Below are 21,717 nucleotides of genomic sequence, written 5' to 3' on the forward strand. Positions count from 1 at the left end.
TAGAGCGGGTTAGCGGATTCCGGAGTTAGCCAATTCCGAAACCGAACAAGTTAGCGAGTTCCTCTCATCGACCAAATTTTAAGATAGGGCATTTAACATGGGGTTAGCGAGTTCCAGAGTTAGCCAATTCCGCGGACCCGTTTGAATAGATAGGCCTAGCTAATAAATAACACAAATTATGGATGTCACAGTATTTATCTCATTCAATCATTGGTTTGTAGACTACTGTTTTATCTAGAATAATTTATCAAGGAAAAGCTAAATCATGATTCTGGATTAGATCAGTTAAAGCAAACAAATAATAGGCCAAAATGACAAATTGTAAGAAAATGTTCTCTTAAAAATATTGGCAAAATTACTTGTATGGACTGAAAATGGGTAATTATGTAATTCAATTTTTAAATCTTCCATTCCTATGTCGTAGATTTACCTATATTTATATCACAATTATACACTTAAAAGAGTTCATAACATGGTAAAAAAACAAACATACCTGAGATATTCCGTTTTATAGATATTTTATTTACAAAATTGAAGTTGCGTACGTCAAAATTAATTGGAATTTTATTTTAATAACCTCAAGGATCCAGTAATTTGGTTCACCTCTTCTTCACCTCCAAATAGAGCCAGCACTGTGACTGAACCAGGTTCTACCTCAGTATGGCCAGCATCCTATAACAAAAACTTGTTTTAACATTAAATCATGCCTCAGAAAAAATAACTTTTAAAGAGTAAGTCACAGTGCCTGGGACATTGTGGAAGGATTATGGCGGTTTTTATATTTTTAGTTTCATCATATAGGCCTACAATATAAAGATTTTCTACTCAAGCTGGCTTGGGATTGAACCATTGGTTAAGTTAAAAAATAGGAGTTCTGGCAATATTTTGAACATGTACTGTACATTACTGCTGTCTAACTACTTATATAATCAAGATTACATATTGTACAACTGTAACAATTAATTTTAAAAACTTCAATGACTGTCACTACTTCAAGATTCATTACCACGTCACATAAATGTTCATTTTATGCTTTTGTTAAGTGGAGAAAAGCTAAACAAGAGTAGAGCTCAAGTAACACATTTTTTACAAATTTTGAACTAACACAATTTTATTTCATAAAAAAAAACTTGTTCATACAATAAGATCACAACAAGATCATACAGGAAATTACCTGTAAGGAACATCAACTCTGAGACTTAAGGGTGTTCGATCAAAAATAAAAATTATTATTTTTTATTTTTTTTATAAAGTATAGTTGTTAAGGTCATTATAAGGCTAAGAAAAAATGTCACCTGAAATTTTTAAGTGGCCTAATAAGAGAGTTATGGGGCTTTGAAGTGCTAACTCCGTTTGCTTTCCAGCTCAAAAACGGTTTCGACTATATTCACCAAACTAGTCTTAAAAATTCCAAAAAATATATCTTTACAAGCTAAAACATTTTATTTTCCATATCGTTTATAAATAAAAAAGTACCTTTTTTTGTAAATTCGATAACTGGTTTATTTTTAAATGAATCGAGACAAGACACATATCAGAACAAAGCCAATGATGTACAGAATGTATAAAAAAATACTCCAATGGAAAATTCTTAAGCGTTTTGAAACTGGAAAGAAAACAGAAATCACGTTAAACCAGCGTGGCGTGCGATGTGAGTGTGTACAGTGCTCATACGCGCACTCACGGCGCGCGGGCGCACGCCCCTCCCTCCTCATCCCCCGCAACGGCCGCGCCTACCCTGGTTCCCGCGCGCTCTACCTGCTCTCAGCTACCTGCTGCCAACCTGTCACCGGTCACGTGTTTTGTATTTTGTAGTTATTTTTTGTGATTGTGTTATAGCATTGACTAAGGAAATAAAATTTTGTTTCTCTTGTTTGTGGTTATTGTAAAAGTGCGATGGGAACCAAAAAACCGCATAGTAAATACAAACCACGTAAACGCAGTAAACGCTCGAAAGTGCTTAGAAGAATCCATGAACGGAAACGCGAGGGTGAGGATGTAAACACAACTAACAATAGTTCAAATCTCTCCGAAGAAACTAGCGAGGAAATTTTTGATCGTCTTGTGGCATCCAGGTAAGTTGTATTTTAATTAAATCATATTTAATTGTTGTGTTTTTTATGTATTTGGAAAATTTACATTTTTAATTTCTTCCCCGTATATGTAGTGTATGGAGAAAGTATTGTTTTCGTCAAAGTTTTCAGTGTATTTCTATTGTGGGTCCCCCTGAACCCAAAAAAGTGGTACAGTATTCGAAGTGATGTCTGATGTGTGTCTTTATGTGTACAGAGCCACAGACCACACATGTGGTCCGATTTTGATGAATATTGTTATGTATGCTCATGGTATTTCCAGACATGTTTTTTTTATTGTGATTTTAATGATGATTTTTTACCATAAAATAACGGAAAATCAGATTTTCTCGAAATTTACCCGAAAGATGATTTTTCATTAAGTACGTAATAGTCCTTTACATTCTGAACAAAATGGTACAAATCCCATTACTGTAAAAATTACAGTTTAGCAGTTATTGTGACTTTTGTGATTTTTTACTATAAAATGTCATATTTACTCTCACCGCTTACCCATGATAAAGCTTGTTTACAACCTTATGGGAGAAAGTATGTGTCGGAATGCTGATATCGTGTATTATTGTCACGCTAACCACTAAACCACCGAGGCCGATGGCTGCAATTCGTATTGTTACGGTAATGGTGTTCCCTCAGCTAATGAGAAGCCCACAGCTGTCATCGTAAGCTCATCTATACCTCCCCTGAATAAATACCTAACAGGGTCCGGTTTTAATTTTATATGTTAAAGTTCTCGTTTCTTTGTTACACATAGTACGGTTAGGTACGGTGAACTATAGGCATAGTTGTATAGGTATGGTAATATGTATATATGGTTATTTAAAAACTGAGCTAATACAAAGTTTTTTTTAAATTTTTTAGGTCGGTTCAAAAGGCTCCAATCACACCATTGAATTGCCAAACAACCTCTGTCGATGAAGACATGGATATAGACACATCTAGTCGTAGCGGGGATGACGACAGTACATGTGATGATTTAGCAGAACTTTTAGTTGAGCGCGTGCCATTTGAACAGCTTGAAGAGGCGAACGTTGTCTCAGGCAGAAGGCTAGTGGACATCAACCATATTTTGTTTCAACTTGAAATAGTGGCCAATCATGGAAAACATTGCACAATGGGTAGATATAGACTGGATCGTGAGATTGTTAATGGCCTTTTTTCAAAGTTTGTTTACCATTGTGATAACTGTGATAAAGAATTTACAGTTACCAGTGAACCTGATACCAATAAAAATGAGGCAAACGATGCTCTTGTTTGGGGATCTCTATCGGTAGGCATAGGCCACTCTCAAGCAACCGAATTATTGAGTATATTAGATGTACCTGCAATGTCGGCGAAGAAATTTAGGGCTCATGAAAATAAAATTGGAAAGGTGAGTAAAAGTCTTTAAAAAGTAATGAAACTTAAATATTACATCTTTGTTTTATTGCTTATTGTGGAAAGTGTTTACTTTCTATACAATAACTTAATTGATTAAATTAAGAGTTGTTTGGTTACAGTAATTAGAGCTAATAGAAATGTGTTAGTTAGGCTAATATGTACAGGCTACTTAAATGTATTTATATTTCTCTATGCTTATATATGAATAATATTACCTTCAATAACCTTCATGGTAGCCGTTTTAATATATCCGGGTTTTAGCGAATTTCCCTATAGGGAAGTAGCTATTACCGTAGGTGGCACGGTAAGACCTAGACCCGGGACCAATTTACTTTTTCATTTTGATGTCCCCAGAGGCCAAAAACACCATTCGTTCAAATTTTTATATATTTATATATATATATATACTTATATATATATATATACGTCCGTGAACGCGATAACTTGAGTAATCTTTGTCCGATTTTGATGAAATTTGGTTTAAAGGTGTAAAGCGGGATAAACTTGAATGAGTTCGCGAACCAGCACGATCGGACCATGGGAACGGGGCTTTACGGGGGGTTTTATGGGGTAAAAATTGGTTTTTCTCACTTTTGACCCTCAAAACACAAAATTTCCCGATTTCTCTTCAGACCTTTTTAAAGAGCTTAAAAAAACAAATAATTTAGTATATAAAAGTATTTTTGTTCGATTATTAGTAACGGAGAAAATTAAAAAAATTGTAAATTTAAAATTCCCATGTTATTCTTATGGAAAATATTGTCAAATGTTGTAGTTTGCTTGTTTATGGATATATTTTGATCAAACTTGGCAAATTTATTTATTTTGTACTAAGCTATCAATATTTTACTCAAAAACACACTTTATTAGTGTCCTTGTAGCAGCAAACCTAGGTACTCGTTTAACCTAATGTTATTAAAATATATTTAACTGAAAATCAATTCAGACAAATGGAAATTCGCTTAGTCGGCAGGTTTGCTGCGGCGGGGGTATTATTCGTTATATTAAAGTCATTTTTATTTTTCTATGTGCAACAGTTCTGTTTCATTGCTTCAATATATGGATACACATAATACCATGACAGGTGTTATACCACGTCTAACTAGCTACTGTTCTTGACTGTTCAACGTTTTCTTTTTATATTTTGTAGGTTTGGGAAGAGGAAATGATCAAGAAAATGAAGGAAAACGCTGAGCAGGAAAAGCAAATCGCTATAGAAAAGGGAAACTATTTAAATGGTGTACCGTTCATTACTGTGATTGGTGATGGCGGTTGGGCCAAACGTTCATATGGACACGGAATGAACTCTTCATCAGGCGTGGTATGTTAAAACTGCAAAACAAAAATAAACAATTTCCTATCTCTATCACCTATAAGTTTGTCATAAACTTTCAAACCCATTTTGGGCCACTTTAACGGTCGGTAACCATTCAAACTAAAAATAAATTGGATAAAGGCCAAAAACCAGTGAACGTATAAACGTTATATTAACAGTGATATTTTAATCTGTTGTCAAACTTCTACTGTAATTTGAAATTTACCACAGAGATGAACGTTACTTCCAGAACCAAAAACATTGGTGATTTGAAGTATATACTCACTGTCATTTTCTTAAAATTGAAGCTGACTAATTTATTTTCTAAGCATTTCATTTTAATTTAGAATCTGCTGCTAAGGTTGTATTATACTTGTTATATTTTCATTTTAGTACCTTGTTGTATTCTAAGTTTTGGGTTTATTGCTTTGTATAATGTTAACTAATATTTTCCTTATATTTCAGGGAATCGTTATTGGTGCTGAAACAAAGAAAATATTGTTTTTAGGTGTTAGAAACAAATTTTGTTATGTATGCACCAAAGCAAAAACTGCTAAAAAAGAAACGCCGCCTCATGAATGTTTTTTAAATTACAATGGTCCATCAACAGGCATGGAGAGCAATGTAATTGTAGAGGCATTTAGACAAAGTGAGGCTGAATATGGTTTGGTGTATAAACATTATATCGGAGACGGCGATAGCAGTGTATTTGCCAGAATACAAGAGAAGTGCAGATATGGGCGATTTGTAACGAAAGTGGAATGTGCCAATCACATGACAAGATGTCTAAGTGACGGTCTTCATAAATTATGTACAAACACAAAATTCCCTCTGGAATCGCGGAAGGCTTTAACCTCGGTTCCTGAAGGGAAAACGATCACTCGGCTGGAGCGATTAGTGAAAGGGGTCAGAGCGGCAATCAAACATGCTGGCCCCACGAGAAGTTTGCAGGACATCGCCTTACTAAGGCAAGATTTGAAGAATGCTCCGAACCATGTGTTTGGAGATCATAGTGTCTGCAGACAAACATATTGTGTTAATCAGTCAGATGAAGAGGAAAACATATTAAATAAACTAGACCCTGACTTTATTACAGAAATAAGGAAGCTGGTCGACAAACTTGAAAGAAAAGCAGAGACCTTAGTACTGAATGAAACGACCAATGCTGCGGAACGATATATGGGGTTGGTCTCTAAGTTTATCGGAGGCAAAAGGATTAATTTCACCGCGAGAGGCTCATACAAGCGCAGGTGTTTTGCCGCTGGCCTTAGCCATACTAAAGGACCCAGTTGGCATCTCAGTCCCTGGAAGAGGTTTCAAGGCCGAAGCCCGGGTGGGAATTTCAAGAGGAAGATCCTAGCTAGAGAACGCACACGTGCCAGAAGGGCATTAAGGTATGTTCAAAATATATACGTAAAATGTATCTCATGTGTTCGATTATCTTTTAATACTTTCAACATGCAATATATATTTTTTCAACAATTCATTGAGCAACATCAATTTCCAATTGAATACAAATATAACCAATTCAAAAGCATTTTTAAAATACATTATACTTTGTTAAACCATCAAAATTTTATCTAGTAAATTTTATTGCAATCAAAACCAGTATTTGTATTGTATAGTACCCTAAAATTTTATTACAATCAAAACCAGTATTTGTATTGTATAGTACCCTATTTATGACAATATAACTTTGTTGTAATTGATAATGAAAAAAAAAATAACGTATACGACATACGTCTAATAATGCTGTAGCTATAAATATATATTTAATCTGTTTCAGGTACTCAGTTGAGAAGCCAAAAAAAAAGGAAATCATCCCAAATGAACTCCTATGATAAGGACTACGGACCGAGTGCTACGGAGCCAGATGTATCTGAAGAGGAACTAGAGATAAAAAAGAAAAGTGTTCTAGAACTGCTGGAGCTGGATGCTAGAGAAAGTGAAAAACTTGAGCAGGATACAATTGGACAACACAACAACAGCCTTTGGGAGGAAAAAAGAAAAAATAGGTTAACTGCTTCGAAATTTGGGCAAATCGTAAAACGGAAAGACCATACACCGTGCCACAACCTGGTCAAGAACCTGCTATATCCCAAAAACCTGAACAGTGCAGCAGTTGTTTTTGGAAGACTCCATGAAAAAGAAGCCATATCTAAATACGAGGAAGAGCAAAATGTTGTTGTCAAAGAATGCGGCCTATTTATTGATAACGCATATCCATTTTTGGGCGCTTCGCCGGACGGATTAGTTGGCGACGAAGGGCTCGTTGAGGTAAAATGTTTACCTTCAGTGAAGGCTCCTTTGGTAGAATGTGTAAAAGAAAAAAAAACCCTCTGCTTAGAAATAAACAAGGAGGAAGAAATAAGTCTTAAGAAAAGGCACAATTATTTCTTTCAAATTCAGGGACAACTAAATGTGACTGGGAGGAAGTGGTGTGATCTGATTGTGTATACGGCGACTAAACAATTGTTTATCGAAAGGATCTATATTGATAGTGAGTTGTGGCGTCAAGTAATGCTTCCTAAACTGACAAGATTTTACATGGACTGCATGTTGCCTGAAATTGCGGACAGCAGAATTGCAAGGGAAATGAGAGTTAGAGACCCTGACTACATAATCATGGCCCAGGAAAAACGAAAAAAGTTAATTAGGCCTTCAAGTTTGTGACTTTTTTAAAGTTTTCATTATAAAATATATCACCATTCTTATTGTTTATTTTTGATGAAATACATTTCTCTTGTGAATTCTAAGTTTACTATATTTTATTGTAAGCCTTAATCAAACATTAGCAAATACAGTAGTTTATTCTGGGATTAACTCATTGGTTTTGTTTAACATCAATGGAAAAATATTTACTGTTTTCAATACTGCATTCACTTATAATGTTTAGTAACATCTTCATTCATACTTGTAATGTTTAATTGTTATAAATGAGAGAACATCTTATTTACTTTTAAAAATGAACATAGGCCTAACTTAAAACCATAATGCATGTTCTTCAAACTAATAATATAAATAATGACCAATTGGAAAAATGTCTATACAGAGTTTACGTTGGCTGCCAATTTTAACTTTTATATCGCTTGGCTAATGGTGCTGCATGTGCCGCGAGAGCCTTGTGTAGTTGCGAGCACTCAGGTACAATGGACGGACTAGTGACTGGTGAGTGGTGTGGTGTGGTTGTGGCTGTGGCGTTGGTGCGGAAGGTGCGACCGTCCCTACTCCCCCCTACCACCCACCCATCCCACCCCCAGCTAACACACACAGTTCCAGCAGCCTCCGAACGGTACCCCCAGCGCGCCGCGTGGCGACTCTGGGAACTACGGCATCTCACTGTGAGTGTCTGCTCGCGTCCAAACACCCTTAAGGTAAGCTGAAGTAGGGTGGATGTTCTGTATTTGTTAACATTACAACTGAGAACGATAGAAACAAGTTGATTTTTTGTAGGGAACTTAATTTGCAAATAGATAATACCTTTTTGAAGCTGACTAATAGATAGACTAGTAGATGGAGTCTATTGTATTTTTTTCACACTTCTCGACAATTGACATGAGCACCATGTCAGTCAGTAATGGTATGCCAAGGTAGGCCTAAGGGCCTTGGCCAAAAAAGTTTTTCACAATATCTCCGTAACCAAAGGAGACTTTCATGATTTCTCCACGATCACAGGAGACGAAGAAAACCATGATCAGGAAAGATCTCAACTATTTCACGTTTCTCAGCGATTGTGGAAGATTTCCGCAGGGGACACTCACGATTTTGTTGTGACAGAGGACATCTTGTTCATTTTCATGTTTGTTTCATATTTAGAATCTTTTGGCTATTGCAGGATTTGTTTGGATCAATTATAGTTTTAAAGTAATGTTTATAAACAGTTAATACTTTCCTAGGCAAGTCCATTTTGACCCGACCTGATTTTGGTCTGAACCTGAACGTCAGACTTGTTTAACCTGACCCAAAAAAAAAAAAAAAATGGCTTGGCCTGCTTAATCTATTTATAAAAAAATCAAACGAAACTAATTTTTAGCTAGTATCCTTCTAGGACTATTTGCTGCTGATCAGATCGTCAATTTCAGACAGTCAAGTTGCAGCAACATAGTCCAGGCAGGCCAAAGAAAGCACTTGTGTTCGGTGCGGGATAGTAGAGGAAGAGGTGGATTATGGCAAAAAATAATAACATTTCACAACAATATTGTTATTGCCCCTAAATCACCAACTACTTCAGTTAAGTGCCCAAGTATAATGAAGAATAATGCCTTCTTAGGCCGGTCTGACTGTACCACGCGTATTTCTAAACCCCATGCTCCTGCCCCTTATGAATCAGAAGAGAGGGGCCTCTTTGGTGTGAGCTATTGGTGGACTCATAGATTCGAAATACGGCCCTGAGGATACATTATCCTTGGTACACTGTTTACAATGCTATTGCACTGTTTATATAGTATAACATGTCATGTGAGCTCTCTATTACTCAAAAGCCTATATTGCATAATTACTTAAAACTATTTTGAGAATTACCTGAACGATATGGCATGGTACTTCGGAACTCTTTGCCTTTTCCTGTAGTTGCAGTAATTGTTCAGCATTGTTTCCACTCAAAACTACTTTCTTCTGGCTGAGAAAAAGACGTTGATTAAACTGAATGTTAAATGGTTGAATGTTAAGGTAAAAAAACTAGCTATTAATTTAAAATGTATGATCAAAACTCCACACACACACGCCCTGCAAATTGGGCAACCTTTCTAAATAAAAAAATTTGCTGTCAGTAGGGCTATATCAAATTTAATATTTAACTATATCTAAAACTAGGTTTTTGTATAGGATTTTTTTTAAGGTAGTGGTGCAAACTCTGGTCTTGATTCAATCTAACATCAACTCTTTGTTAGCTAGCATCGTTGATTGGCCCAATGAAAAATTGCACCACGGTCCAGAATCGACCTCTCTTAGGAGCAAGTCAGCAACTTGCAGCACCATAACCACTCGCCAACCCAGACGATGTTATGTTCTTCAGCAAAGACATATAACTATTACATGTATCAGCGAAAGTGGGGGAAATATACTTTGGAGTTTGTTATTAATGATTTTTAGGGCACAGTGTGAGCTTTTTTTTAAGTACTTTTGTGAAACTGCTAAAAGAAATAATTTCATGCTTTAAGTCATGGGCGGATACAGGAAGGGCTGTATTGGCTGCATCCCCCACGGGAATAATCAGTGTTGGGAAGTAGCGCGCTACAAGTAGCGACGCTACAGTAGCGCGCTACTTTTTTGTAGCGTTAGCTGTAGCTACGCTACTTTTAAAATTTTGTAGCTTTTTTTTAAAGTAGTTGTAGCGGAATTTTAGCTACTTTTCTCGCTACATTAACATTGTTTGAGATAGTAATTTTTATCATTGACCTCAACCTTACGTGAAACAACCTCTTTCAAACTGAGATTTTCAAAAACATTAGGCCTACTTTCTTGGCTTCATACAGCTGGTTGCAGCCGTTTCATTCCCTATTACAACGTTGTGTGGACATGGAGGCCATTAAATGAGTGTTATCCACATTTTTGGCTCTCATTTCCTTAATTGACTACTCTATGATTACTGTCAGATGAAATAAAATCGCTAGATGCAGACGACTTAAACGTTACGTCAAGAGAAGCTATTGAATGCTTGCAAGTGATTGACAGGGAAATTAGTGATCAATTTAGTTCATTTATTAAATCGATAGTGTTTCAACTTGGGTTTTAATGGAAACCAACACTAAACCTTAAAATAATGAGAAAGCTGGTCTATCAACCTTTTGCTTCAGCTATTGATTGTGGTTCATCATCACAAGCCCTTCCTTGGTTAGATTAAGAAGATTTTTCAAAGGGTTACTAAATTAACAAAGAGGAAATTACCTGATGAGATTCAAGATATGCCTAGACTACATGATAATTGTAACAAAAAAATCTCCATATAACATGAAACTTACATTGAAAAAATAGCATAGTTTGCTCCTGCTAACAGCTCTTGTATAGGACTATTCCTAGGCTATGCTATGGTTTAAGACGAATAACAAATTCCAGGTTCAATTTTTAGGAATATATCTGTTTAGTCTTTGCAATAACAAGCCTACTATAGCCAACTTGTTACATAGCCAAGTAGGCCTACATGTTCTTTTTACTTTACAAATTTCAACATGTTTAAATTAAAAGCCGATTTCAGGATAAGTTGCTGAATACTGTTTTCTGTACCAACTAGGTTGAAGCACAATTTGTCCTTTGCATAATGACAATAAAGGACGATTTCTTGACATTGAAAAGTGTTATTCATAGAACAAGTGACTTATCACTATGGTTAAAAGTTATAGCAATGTTGTTTTTAGCATTAAAAGTAAAGAAAGAAAGGCAATAAACTCAAATTTCAGTAGGCTAGGCTCTGTAACAAAAATAGTATTTTTAAATAATCGTTTTACACATTTATTGGTCTTAATTGTTGATATGAGACATCTATAAACGAATCTATATTAAAGAAACAAAATGAGCTTTTAAAATATAGTTTGGTTGTATGTCCTTTGAACTTAATGAAATTTACATATAAGATGCTTAAAAATAATGCAATATTTAAAAATAAGTACTAAATAAATAGGATGGGACACACAACTATTTGGTTCTATTGTTGTAATGTTAGGTTCATTCATAATGCCTTTCCAAGTAATGTTAGATAGCCTACAATTTTTTGTTTAAATGTTTGTTCAATAAAAATGTAGTTGCAATTAATTTTACATTTAGGTACCTAATGTGCGTGGAATAAAAAGTAGCTTTTGGAAAAGTAGCTAAAATTGTAGCTCTAGCTACATTTCATTGTAGCTGTAGTTGTAGCTAGCTACTTTTTCGGAACTGTAGCTGTAGCTGTAGCTAAGCTACTTTTTTGGAAATGTAGCAGTAGTTGTAGCTAGCTACATTTTAAAAGTAGCTTCCCCAACACTGGGAATAATATATGTTAATCATCAATATACGTAGACATGACGAGCTTTGAATAATGCACTAAGTCATGCCTCCACAGGGTTCCCACAAAAATATGTGAATTCCCTGACTTTCCCAGACAGTTTTCTGTTAATTTCCCTGACCACTGTATATTTTAGGTACTGTGTTTTCTTATAATATTCAGAATTTTCCATATAGGGAATAATATATTACTGCAGGTTTGATAGTAAAACCGCCTAGTTGGCAATGGATGCATTCAGTAGAAAAATAATTCACTTTGATTAAAAAACATAAAGTAAACTCTTGAATATATATTTAATATATCCAATATAGCACAAGCAAACCGTAAGTATTTTAGCGAATTTCCCTATAGCGAAGTAGCTATTACCGTAGGTCTCATGGTAAGACCTAGGCCCGGGATCGATTTATATTTCCATTTTTATGTCCCTAGAGGCCAAAAACACTATTCGTTCAAATTGTTAATTATCAATATATATATGTGTGTCCGTGAAGACGATAACTTGAGTAATTTTTGTCCGATTTTGATAAAAATGTATTGAAGGTGTAAGGCAGGATAAACTTGAATGAGTTTGCGAACCAGCATGATCGGACCATGGGAACGGGGTTTAACGGGGTAAAAATTGGTTTTTCTGATTTTTTACCCTTAAAACACAAAATTTTAAAGAGCATAAAAATACAAATAATTTAGTGTATCGAAGTGTTTTTGTAGGTACGGTTATTGGCTACGGGGAATATTTAAGAAAATTGTTCATGTAAGATTCCCATGTTATTCTTATGGAGAATATTGTAAAATGTTGTAGTTGGCTTGTTTATGGATATATTTTGATCAAACTTGGCAGATTTATTTGTTTTATACTAAGCTATTAATTTTTTTATAAAAACACACTTTATTAGTTTCCCTGTAGCAGCAAACCTAGGTACTCGTTAAACATAAATGTTAATTTAATAGATTAATTGAAAATAAATCCAGGCAAATGGGAATTTGCTTAGTTGGCAGGTTTGCTGCAGCGGAGGTATTTAATTATACATTTAAACTTTTACCTACCCTTCAGCAGTCCACATATGTATACCATTTTTCCAATCTCTGTACTCTCGCTTTTCTACTATATCTTTATACAATCCAAGGCATCCATGGGCTACCTGAAATAAAAACATGTTGAACCAATTTAATCTATGTTAGAATAAAGGTATCAAATGTTTAGATTTTCCCTTAATACTGTTTTCTTAAAGATATAAGACAGAAATTATCAACCCAAATCCATCAAAAAAATTGGTATACCTACTTGTGTATTAAAAAGTTACTAGTGTACATGTTGCTCGAATTCGAGCAATTTTAAAGTATTACAGGATTTGCATACCAATAAAAATCATACTTAGCTATCAACATTTCAATAAAAACACACCTCAGCAAACCTAAGTACTCATATTAAAATTAACTTAATGTAATAAGAAAAAAATTACCATTTTAAGGGAATAATTAATCTTTGTATTAATTAAGCCAGGTAAATGGAAATTCGCTTAGTCTGAAGGTTTGCTGCGGATACACAATTTTAATAACAGCAAAGATTGAAGAATCTGAATTATTACTTATATCCATGAATTTATCTAACAATTATTTCCTGTAAAATATTATTACAGCAGTTCAAAAATGTTGAAACTAACTCGATCAACAAATGATGTTGAAAGAATTCCATACTAATGACATTAACATATAGTTTGACAGTTCCATTTAATCAATGTTAAATGTTTACATTCGGGCATAGACAAAAATGATTCGGGCGAGTGACATATTTGATTAATGTTTATGATCCCTACCGTTCCTGTTCTAATAATCATGCAGTATTTAATATGTTTGAACCAGCTGTGTGGAATTGTGAAATCAAAATTAATTTGACAGTTAGTTCTGCTTGTTTACATTTTTAAATTTTGTGGGTTTGTTCTTTGTTACCATGGATACCATCAATAAATATTTCACTCTTAATTTCTGACAACAGCTGGAGTTCCATAACAAATTTTGTTTTCCATGTTAATCTTATGGATAAATACAAAACTTTAAAGGGCCCCAGGGCCTCACTCTCTAATTATTTCCTTAAAAAGAAAGTTTCCTGCACAACTTCACGTTACGCTCTTTCCAATGACACCAAAAACATGTCAATTGGTTCAGTAGTTTCGGAGGAGTAATTGTCACAAAAAACCTGCTTGCGTATTAAATAAGTATATAGATGAGCTTAGCTAATGGTAGTTAGTATTTTTTACAAAGCTGGTTTTCCTTTAAATAAATCTTTAACCTCAATGTGGGAGCAAATGGTTTGACTACCACGATTGTGGAGCTATTTTATTTGGCTGGTTGTAGCTTTTTTAAGGGAATTTTCCTAATGGGAAGAGGATGTACAGTGGTGGGTGGCACAGAGAGCTAGACCAAGGACTGATTTACTTTTCCATTTTGATGTCCCCAGAGGCCAAAAACATATTCGCTCAAATTTTAAGATAGGGAAGAGTAATTGTGGTCTAATTTTGATGACATTTTGCGTTAACGTGTAAGGCTGGTTGCACTTGTATGAGATGGTGAACCAGCAAAATCAGGTCATGGGAATAGGATGTTATGAAGTTATGAGTAGGCCTACCGGTAAAGTTTAAAAAATTGTAGGCTGCATTTAAAATGTCCGTTGTATTCTTATGAAGAAAATTAAACTGTTGTAGTTTTCTTAATGTAAGTTAGATCTGATGTGGAAAGCGAAAAGGGACCTCTTGTCGGCAATGCAAAACTTTCAGTATGGCCGATATAAGTAGGTAAGGTCAAAAATATTGAAATTCGGTTTTAGCGAATTTTCCATATAGGGAATAAGCTATTACCGTAGGTCTCATGGTAAGACCTAGACCCGGGACCGATTTACTTTTTAGTTTTGAGGTCCCCAGAGGCCAAAAACACCATCCGTTCAAATTCATATCTATATCTATACTTCTATACTATTATATAAAAATCTAATGGTGTCTGTCTGTATGTGTATTACTAATAGGTGCAAAAACTACTGAACCCACTGGGCTTAAATTTTACTAAAATATAGCTACTATACCAAGGACCATTATAGGACTATTCACACTTCGATACTGACCGTGGGCTTTGCCCCTTTGGCTTTAAAAGTTCTGAGGTGAGGATCTTAAAAGTAAATATTGATTGGTCTCCATGGCTGCAATGAGAATACTTACAATGTTTACATTTGCCTTGACATTTCAATGTAAACAAGAAGAACTGCCAAATTGCATATTTCATAATTTAAGACATCTGATCCAATGAAATAAAATATAATATTTCACATAATTATGTGGTTGGTTTATTTAATCTAAAAATTTATCAAAGATCATTTATTCAACAACTATGTCAATGATTATAGAAATAAAAACAAATATTCTAAAAGCGTTGCTGTATCAACTCAGGCTCTGCTTTCGATTTTTAAAGTGTCTTAAGTTTTATGAAAATAATGTTATTGATATATTTTCATGGAAACAGTAAGAAAATTACAATGTATAGATGTTTTGTATGCATTTGGAGGCTACTTTAAATAAATTCGAACTGCTTAACATGTGTTAGATTAACCTAACATGACTTGCACATCACATTGTTTTTTATATGTATATTTAGGTAAATTTATTTATGGTGTTTTGCTAAACCTATGCTTAATTTAAACTAAAGAATATCATCAATAACTAAATTGTACGTCGTTGATTTTTGTGTTCTAAAATCTGTTGTATATGTGTATACAACAGTGTATACATATAATATTTAATTATCAAATGGTAATACAAAATACTCTTATTTTATCTTAACATAGCTTTCAGTTCACATTTACTTTATCTAATAAATTTATTATTTGTGTTTTGCCACACCACTGATTAAATTTAACCAAGTAAAATATCATAAACTAAGCAGTACACAGTGTTCTTTTGTTTCTAAAATCAATGACATATTTGTTACTATGCTTACTTAAGGTAAGTGTGAAAATGTAAATGCAATGGAGATGGAACTGATTAAAAGAACTGGTTTGTATATTAAGTTGTTTGTTGATATTTTTGTAGAGTAGAATCAGAGATGCAATGAAACATATACTGTATTTGATATTACATTTTTTAGTCCTTGATGCTTTGATAATCATAATATTAGTTTTGTCTGCTGTCTTTAATGCTAAATTATATGTTTAAAACTTTTTATAGTATAGATATAGTTTCTTTAATATTTTCAAAAGACTATTGATAAGGCACATCAATATTTCTAAAGATTATAACAGCTGACTTAGTTTTGCTAATGATTTATTGTGAGTGAAGAAACTAAAGATGGAAGGATTTGTGATTTAATATGAAGAAGAGTGAAATTTAAAAAAAAGTTCATTTCAATTTAATAACCGGTATTTTTGTAACTTCAAAATTTAAATTAAAATGTCAAAAATAAAGAAAAAAGATATGTAACTGAGGGAGATGAAGGTAAATCATGTATGTGAAAGTTTTATTCGAAGATTTGGTTAGTGTTTCTCATATCAGCCTACACAATATTTAAAATTAATCAAAACCAAAATGGTGGTATCCACTACTTACCAGATTTAAAAAAGTCATAACTTAAACGTTTCTATTAAGCTAGGGTTTCCAAGATCACGCCGGGCGGACTAGTGTAGGACTCTGTGAGGATTCTTGTAAAAATGTAAAAAAACCGCGAATGTCCGAATTCTTGCAAACCACTCTCTCGCCGAGCTTGATCGGACATCTGCCGGACAAAAAATAGCGCCAACGGACATCACGCCGGACAGATCACGCTGGCGTGATCAGCGTGATCTTGGAAACCCTAGCTTTAAGGCCATAAAAGTTGAATTTTGTTTCTAAAAGCGTTGGTGGATGTGTAACTATTATATGCAACAGATATAAAGATTAAAATGTTTTTTGTGACCTCTTCCCGTTGCAAAGCACGGGCACAACAGCTAGTATATATATATTTATATATATATATATGTTTCGGTCAGCGCCATAACTCGAGCAAAAGTGATCCGATTTTGATGAAATTTGGTACAAACTTGTAAACCTACGTTTATTCGAACGAGTTCGCGAACCAGCATGATCAGACTATGGGAACAGGGGTTTATAGGGGTTTTTATGGGGTAAAAATTGGGTTTTCCCATTTTTTACCCTAAAAACACACAAAATTTCACAATTTTCTTTCAAACCATTTTGTAGAGCTTAAAAAAAGAAATAATTTTGTATCTTGGAGCGTTGTTGTATGCCTAACGGTTACGGAGATAATTAAAAAAAATGTAAAATAAAAATTCCCATGTTATTCTAATGGAGAATAGATAAGCTGTTGTAGTTTGCTTACTTTGGATACTTACTTGCTTTTGAATTTTAATCAAATTTTGCCATTTTATTTATTTCATATGAAGCTATTAATATTTCAATAAAAAACACATCTCAATTCATTCCCGTAGCTGCAAACCTAAGTACTCATTAAAATTTATGTTATTTAAATAGGAAATAAATCTGACAATTCTAAGGGAATATTTTAGTAGAAATCCAGCCAGGTAAATGGAAATTCGCTTAATCTGCAGGTTTGCTGCGGCGGGGGTTTTTATCAATTGTTATGTGCCTAATTTATCATAGAACAGGACAGTATCGGTTAAAATATCAAATTGAAGATGTAAAAGGAAAAGGTCAAAATAAATCATTTTGTTAGCCTCTGCACGGTCTGAGAAAAGGTACCTCTTAGTCTTGCTCACTCAATGTTATTTCACCATAACGACAAGAGGTCCCATTTCTAATATTCACTTTATAAACAGACTTTAGTCAAAAAAATTAATTTTCTTGCATTCTAGATGATATTTAGAGAACTAGAACAAAGTTCAGTTTGCGGAGAACAAAATATCTCACAAATTTTGCTGTCCCGACAAGAGGTACCTTTTTTATCTTATGGGGAAATAACATAGGGCCCACAAGAGGTCCATTTTCTGAAATGCGATTTTTACGACATAGGTACTTCAATAAAACAATCATTTAATTGAAAACTACCGGGAGTTAAGACAAAAATTGGTTTTGCCTCCAAAGAGGAAATTATGAACTTTCTCTTAATACCAAAATCGTTTCTTGAATTAAAAAAAAAAATCTGTTTTTATGCGTTTTTGTAAATTTTGAAATAGTTTTTCTCAAAATTACCCTTTTCCATAAAAAAATTTCAAAGTCCTGTAACCTTAACAAAAAAAAATCGTAGATGCATGGGATTTGCACCAAGTGATTCGGAATTTGATAAGGAATTTGAATACCAGTATATATATAACTCAAAATAAAACATTCCCGACAAGAGGTCCCTATTTGCTTTCCACATCACATATTTTGATAAAATTTGTCCAATAAATTATCTTATCATAGTAAAAATCCAATCAGACATAAAAATTTGCTGAAAGTCTGCAGGTTTGCTGTGGCGATGCATTTCTTTTGTCTACATAGTGTAGGCTTACTTATAACTAGTTTTTCAATACTCTGGATTTTATATTCATTAAATTAGAAGAAACAAGTTTAAAGAGGAAAATAGGAAATTGACTTAAATCAATCAAAAATCCTTAGTGTTTAAAGGATTTTTAAGCAGATAGATCTTAAGTTAAACCTTACCTGGGCAGCTGTTTTCCCGATGCTCATTTTAAGGTCAGTGTTTACAACAAAAACCATTTTAAAATTGTACTCTACATCCTCCCATTCGTCATCTAGGTTTTCACCTTCAGGAAGACCGTTATTCAATAAATAAGCTGCTGCTAAATCAATTGATTGGCCGCCTGTTTTAACTAATGCCTGAAAAAGATAGCTTTTACATATTAACAATGAAAAATGTCAATGAGTAACTTGCCTATGATCAGGACACTACAATAAGCTGAATGAATGAATGAATATGTTTATTTCCACACAATATATACAGAAACAAAAGCATACTTTTTAATACAAAATACTTACAAAATAAAACAAAGACTATTTTAGGCTAAGTAAATTTTAAGAATTAACTGCAGTAATTATAGGTTGGGCCAGTGAATGTTTAAGTTAATAGCCAATAACTTAAAGATATATTTTAGGTACTTTACCTAAGGTATTTGTTTTAATACACTGTATATAGAAAAGTGTAGGATAGAGTTAAACGTAAAGTATAAGTTATTGGACACTTGAATAAAACTGTAGGCGAGTTAGAAAATGCATGATTTGATTAAGTATTTGAGCATGAGCCAAAGAGTTGAATGTCTGCACTCTGTTGTTAATCCATTGCTAGCCTACTCTACTTTCAATTATAAGCATAATATTAGTCCTATATAATCATTATTTATCATTTATTGGCTTTCCTCATTGACTCTCTGGCAGGGCCGCGTTAAGGGTCAGTGGAGCCCTGGGCAAACCCAAAAGCAGTGTCCCCATTTTTTCCTAGTGCGGGCAGGAGGTGGTTAAACCTTCGGCGCCCCTGGGCATATGCCCAGTCTGCCCATATTTATAAAAGTGGGCCTGCTCTCTGGAAGAGGGAATTGACTTGTGTCTAGTTAATACAAAAAGACACACAAAACAAGACTACACCCAAAACCTAAAACAATAAGTTCATTTGCGGGCAGGCATCAGACTGCACAAAAAACCAATAGAATATGACCTTTTGGCTTCTTTTACCTTTTTATTTGAAAAATGTTTCAGGGCTAGGCAATTGTGTAAGTTAAAACATCCCCTCTTTGACGGAAGGCCATCATCAAGTTTTTCAGGTCAGTTAGATTAGGGGATTACCAGTCCCTCAATTTGTGCCTGGACTTCGATGAATTGATCTTACATCAATTACTTAAGATGGGGAAGCCACTAGGTGCGTATTTTAACCCAAATATGAGTGATACTTATAGTCCATACAGAACTAAGTGATCTACAGTTTATAGTGGAATCTGAACCGAACCACATTACACAAAACAGCAGAAAACCCTCTTATATTGGCCGCAAAATCATCAACTCTCTATTCCAAACAACCTCAAGAACGCAACAGAAAAACAACTCAAACAGCAACTCTGGGACTGGCTTGTGGACCGACCGGTGTACTCCCTTAAAGAGTTTTTTGACCAATTATGAACTTTCAACACAAAGAAAATGTAAACTGTTAAACAATCTAAATGTTAAACATTCTGGATTTTTGTGACGCCATTGTATTTCTTGAAGAAATCACAAATAAGTTTAAAGGAAATTGTCTGTTGTCTACATTTTTGCCTTGTGATAATCATCAAATTGGTCTAAGTTAATTAAGTTGTTTATCAGGATAGCACTGCGGGTAGTCGTAGTACTCACTAGTTGGACATTAATCCACAGCAGGGAGTATCGCATCCACAGTGCATGCCTATAAATTTCCACAATTCAAGATCTCCTAGTAGCTGGATTACAGAACGACGTCAACGTCCCTGTATAACATCTTGTGTTTATCTGTAGGTACCTTTTTTATCGTAGGTAGCAGGGAAGGTAGGTTTTTTATTGGCATCTATGCTCTGATTTGTGAAGATATTAAGTTACCTAACTTATCATATTAACTTGTAGGATTTAATTTATAAAGTAAACTAACATAGGCTAACTTGATGAATACAAAAAGTTTTAAAAGTCCCAACATTACCTAACCATAGCCTATAATTAAAAAGCAAAACTATTAGGCCTAACTTACTTTAGTAGGCCTAGGGTGTGTCTAGGCCCAAATTCTTATAAAATCAAATCCATCTGATTCCAGTCCAACCATAAAATTCACTGAGATGGATTGTTATGGAAATAGATGATAACAGTTAGGCTGCACTCTACCTTACTTTACATCCTACACTCATTCGAATGAATATATCGATTGTTTCATTCGATATATCGTTTGGTTAGTTAGGTAAGGTTAAAAGATTTAGTTGGTAGGTAGGTATTGGGTAAAAGATGAAAACATGGTAATGGTAGGCTAATAAGTTAAGGTTGACCTAACCTAACTAACCAAACAATATATCCAATGAAACAATCGAATAATTGATATTTTCATTTAGTTGAATTTAGGACGTAAAGTCAAGTGCAGCCAACAATTGATTTAACAAAACGAGTGCTAGGCCTAAGTTATTAAAGATTCTAAATAGGCCTAGGCCTAGGTAGGCTAATCAAAATCCCCACTTTTGCGAAATGTATTAGGGCCTGCCGATTCTTATTGTGGTTTATTCATTGACTATTGAGATTTACCTATGGACAAAAACAGTCTTTCATCCCTAAAATGAGGTTTTAGGAATGATTTGTGACATTAAGTTAGCCCAAGGCTTAAATTAAGTGTTAATAAATCCAGTTAATATGTTGTTAAAACTGAACCAAACTTACTTCTTCGGCTTGTTCTTTTTCAAATCCCATTTCCATTAGAATTTTTACTGATCCTTCAAACTGAGAATCCTCCTCTGCTGACCCTTCCATAGTTAAAGGCCTAACTTACCTAGGTAATTAAAATATTACACAGAAATTAAGATAAACTATAAATGAAATGAAAAAATTAACATCAAGGAATGCTATATTCAAAAGTTTGTCCCGAATCAATCAATAAATAATTAATTTTTAGCTCCTAGGTTAGCATATAATAATAATAATTTGAATTTGGCCCTTTGTTTATCAACACAGACGACAGACAGACAGACGTAATTCGATTCGACCCGTCTTTATTAACTTCTTCTTCTTCACCGAGACCAGACCACTGAGCTAAAATTATAACTGGAGGTAGCACTGCCATGGCAGAAGTCTGTCAAAAGCGAGTCGCTGATTTTGTTAGGTTGGTATAGCAGTAAGTTTTCTTACCATAGCAATAACATGGCTTCTTATAACTAGGTTGGTATAGCAGTGAGTATTTTTGTCATACTTGAATACTTTTAATACTTTAATAATTTTCTTTGAAATGGCGAACATACAAAGTAGGTATTTTAAGCCAAGTATAAT

The 21,717-nt window shown here is 34.2% G+C and overlaps 1 protein-coding gene across 1 annotated transcript; it reads right to left on the reverse strand.

Annotated features, from left to right (window-relative positions):
• Positions 1-501: 501 nt before the first annotated feature.
• LOC128990865 (probable peptidyl-tRNA hydrolase 2) lies at positions 502-21,396 on the reverse strand. Its single transcript, XM_054413489.1, has 5 exons — positions 21,115-21,396; positions 18,400-18,576; positions 12,806-12,900; positions 9,307-9,403; positions 502-672 (listed from the first exon to the last, which is right to left on the reverse strand). Exons 1-5 carry the CDS (start codon positions 21,202-21,204, stop codon positions 565-567), a joined length of 567 nt encoding a protein of 188 aa, XP_054269464.1. The 5' UTR covers positions 21,205-21,396; the 3' UTR covers positions 502-564.
• Positions 21,397-21,717: the final 321 nt, after the last annotated feature.

This window comes from Macrosteles quadrilineatus, unplaced genomic scaffold (assembly GCF_028750875.1).
Source record: "Macrosteles quadrilineatus isolate MER2022 unplaced genomic scaffold, UCM_ALF_1.0 Scaffold_3__2_contigs__length_128488019, whole genome shotgun sequence".
Taxonomy (NCBI): domain Eukaryota; kingdom Metazoa; phylum Arthropoda; class Insecta; order Hemiptera; family Cicadellidae; genus Macrosteles; species Macrosteles quadrilineatus.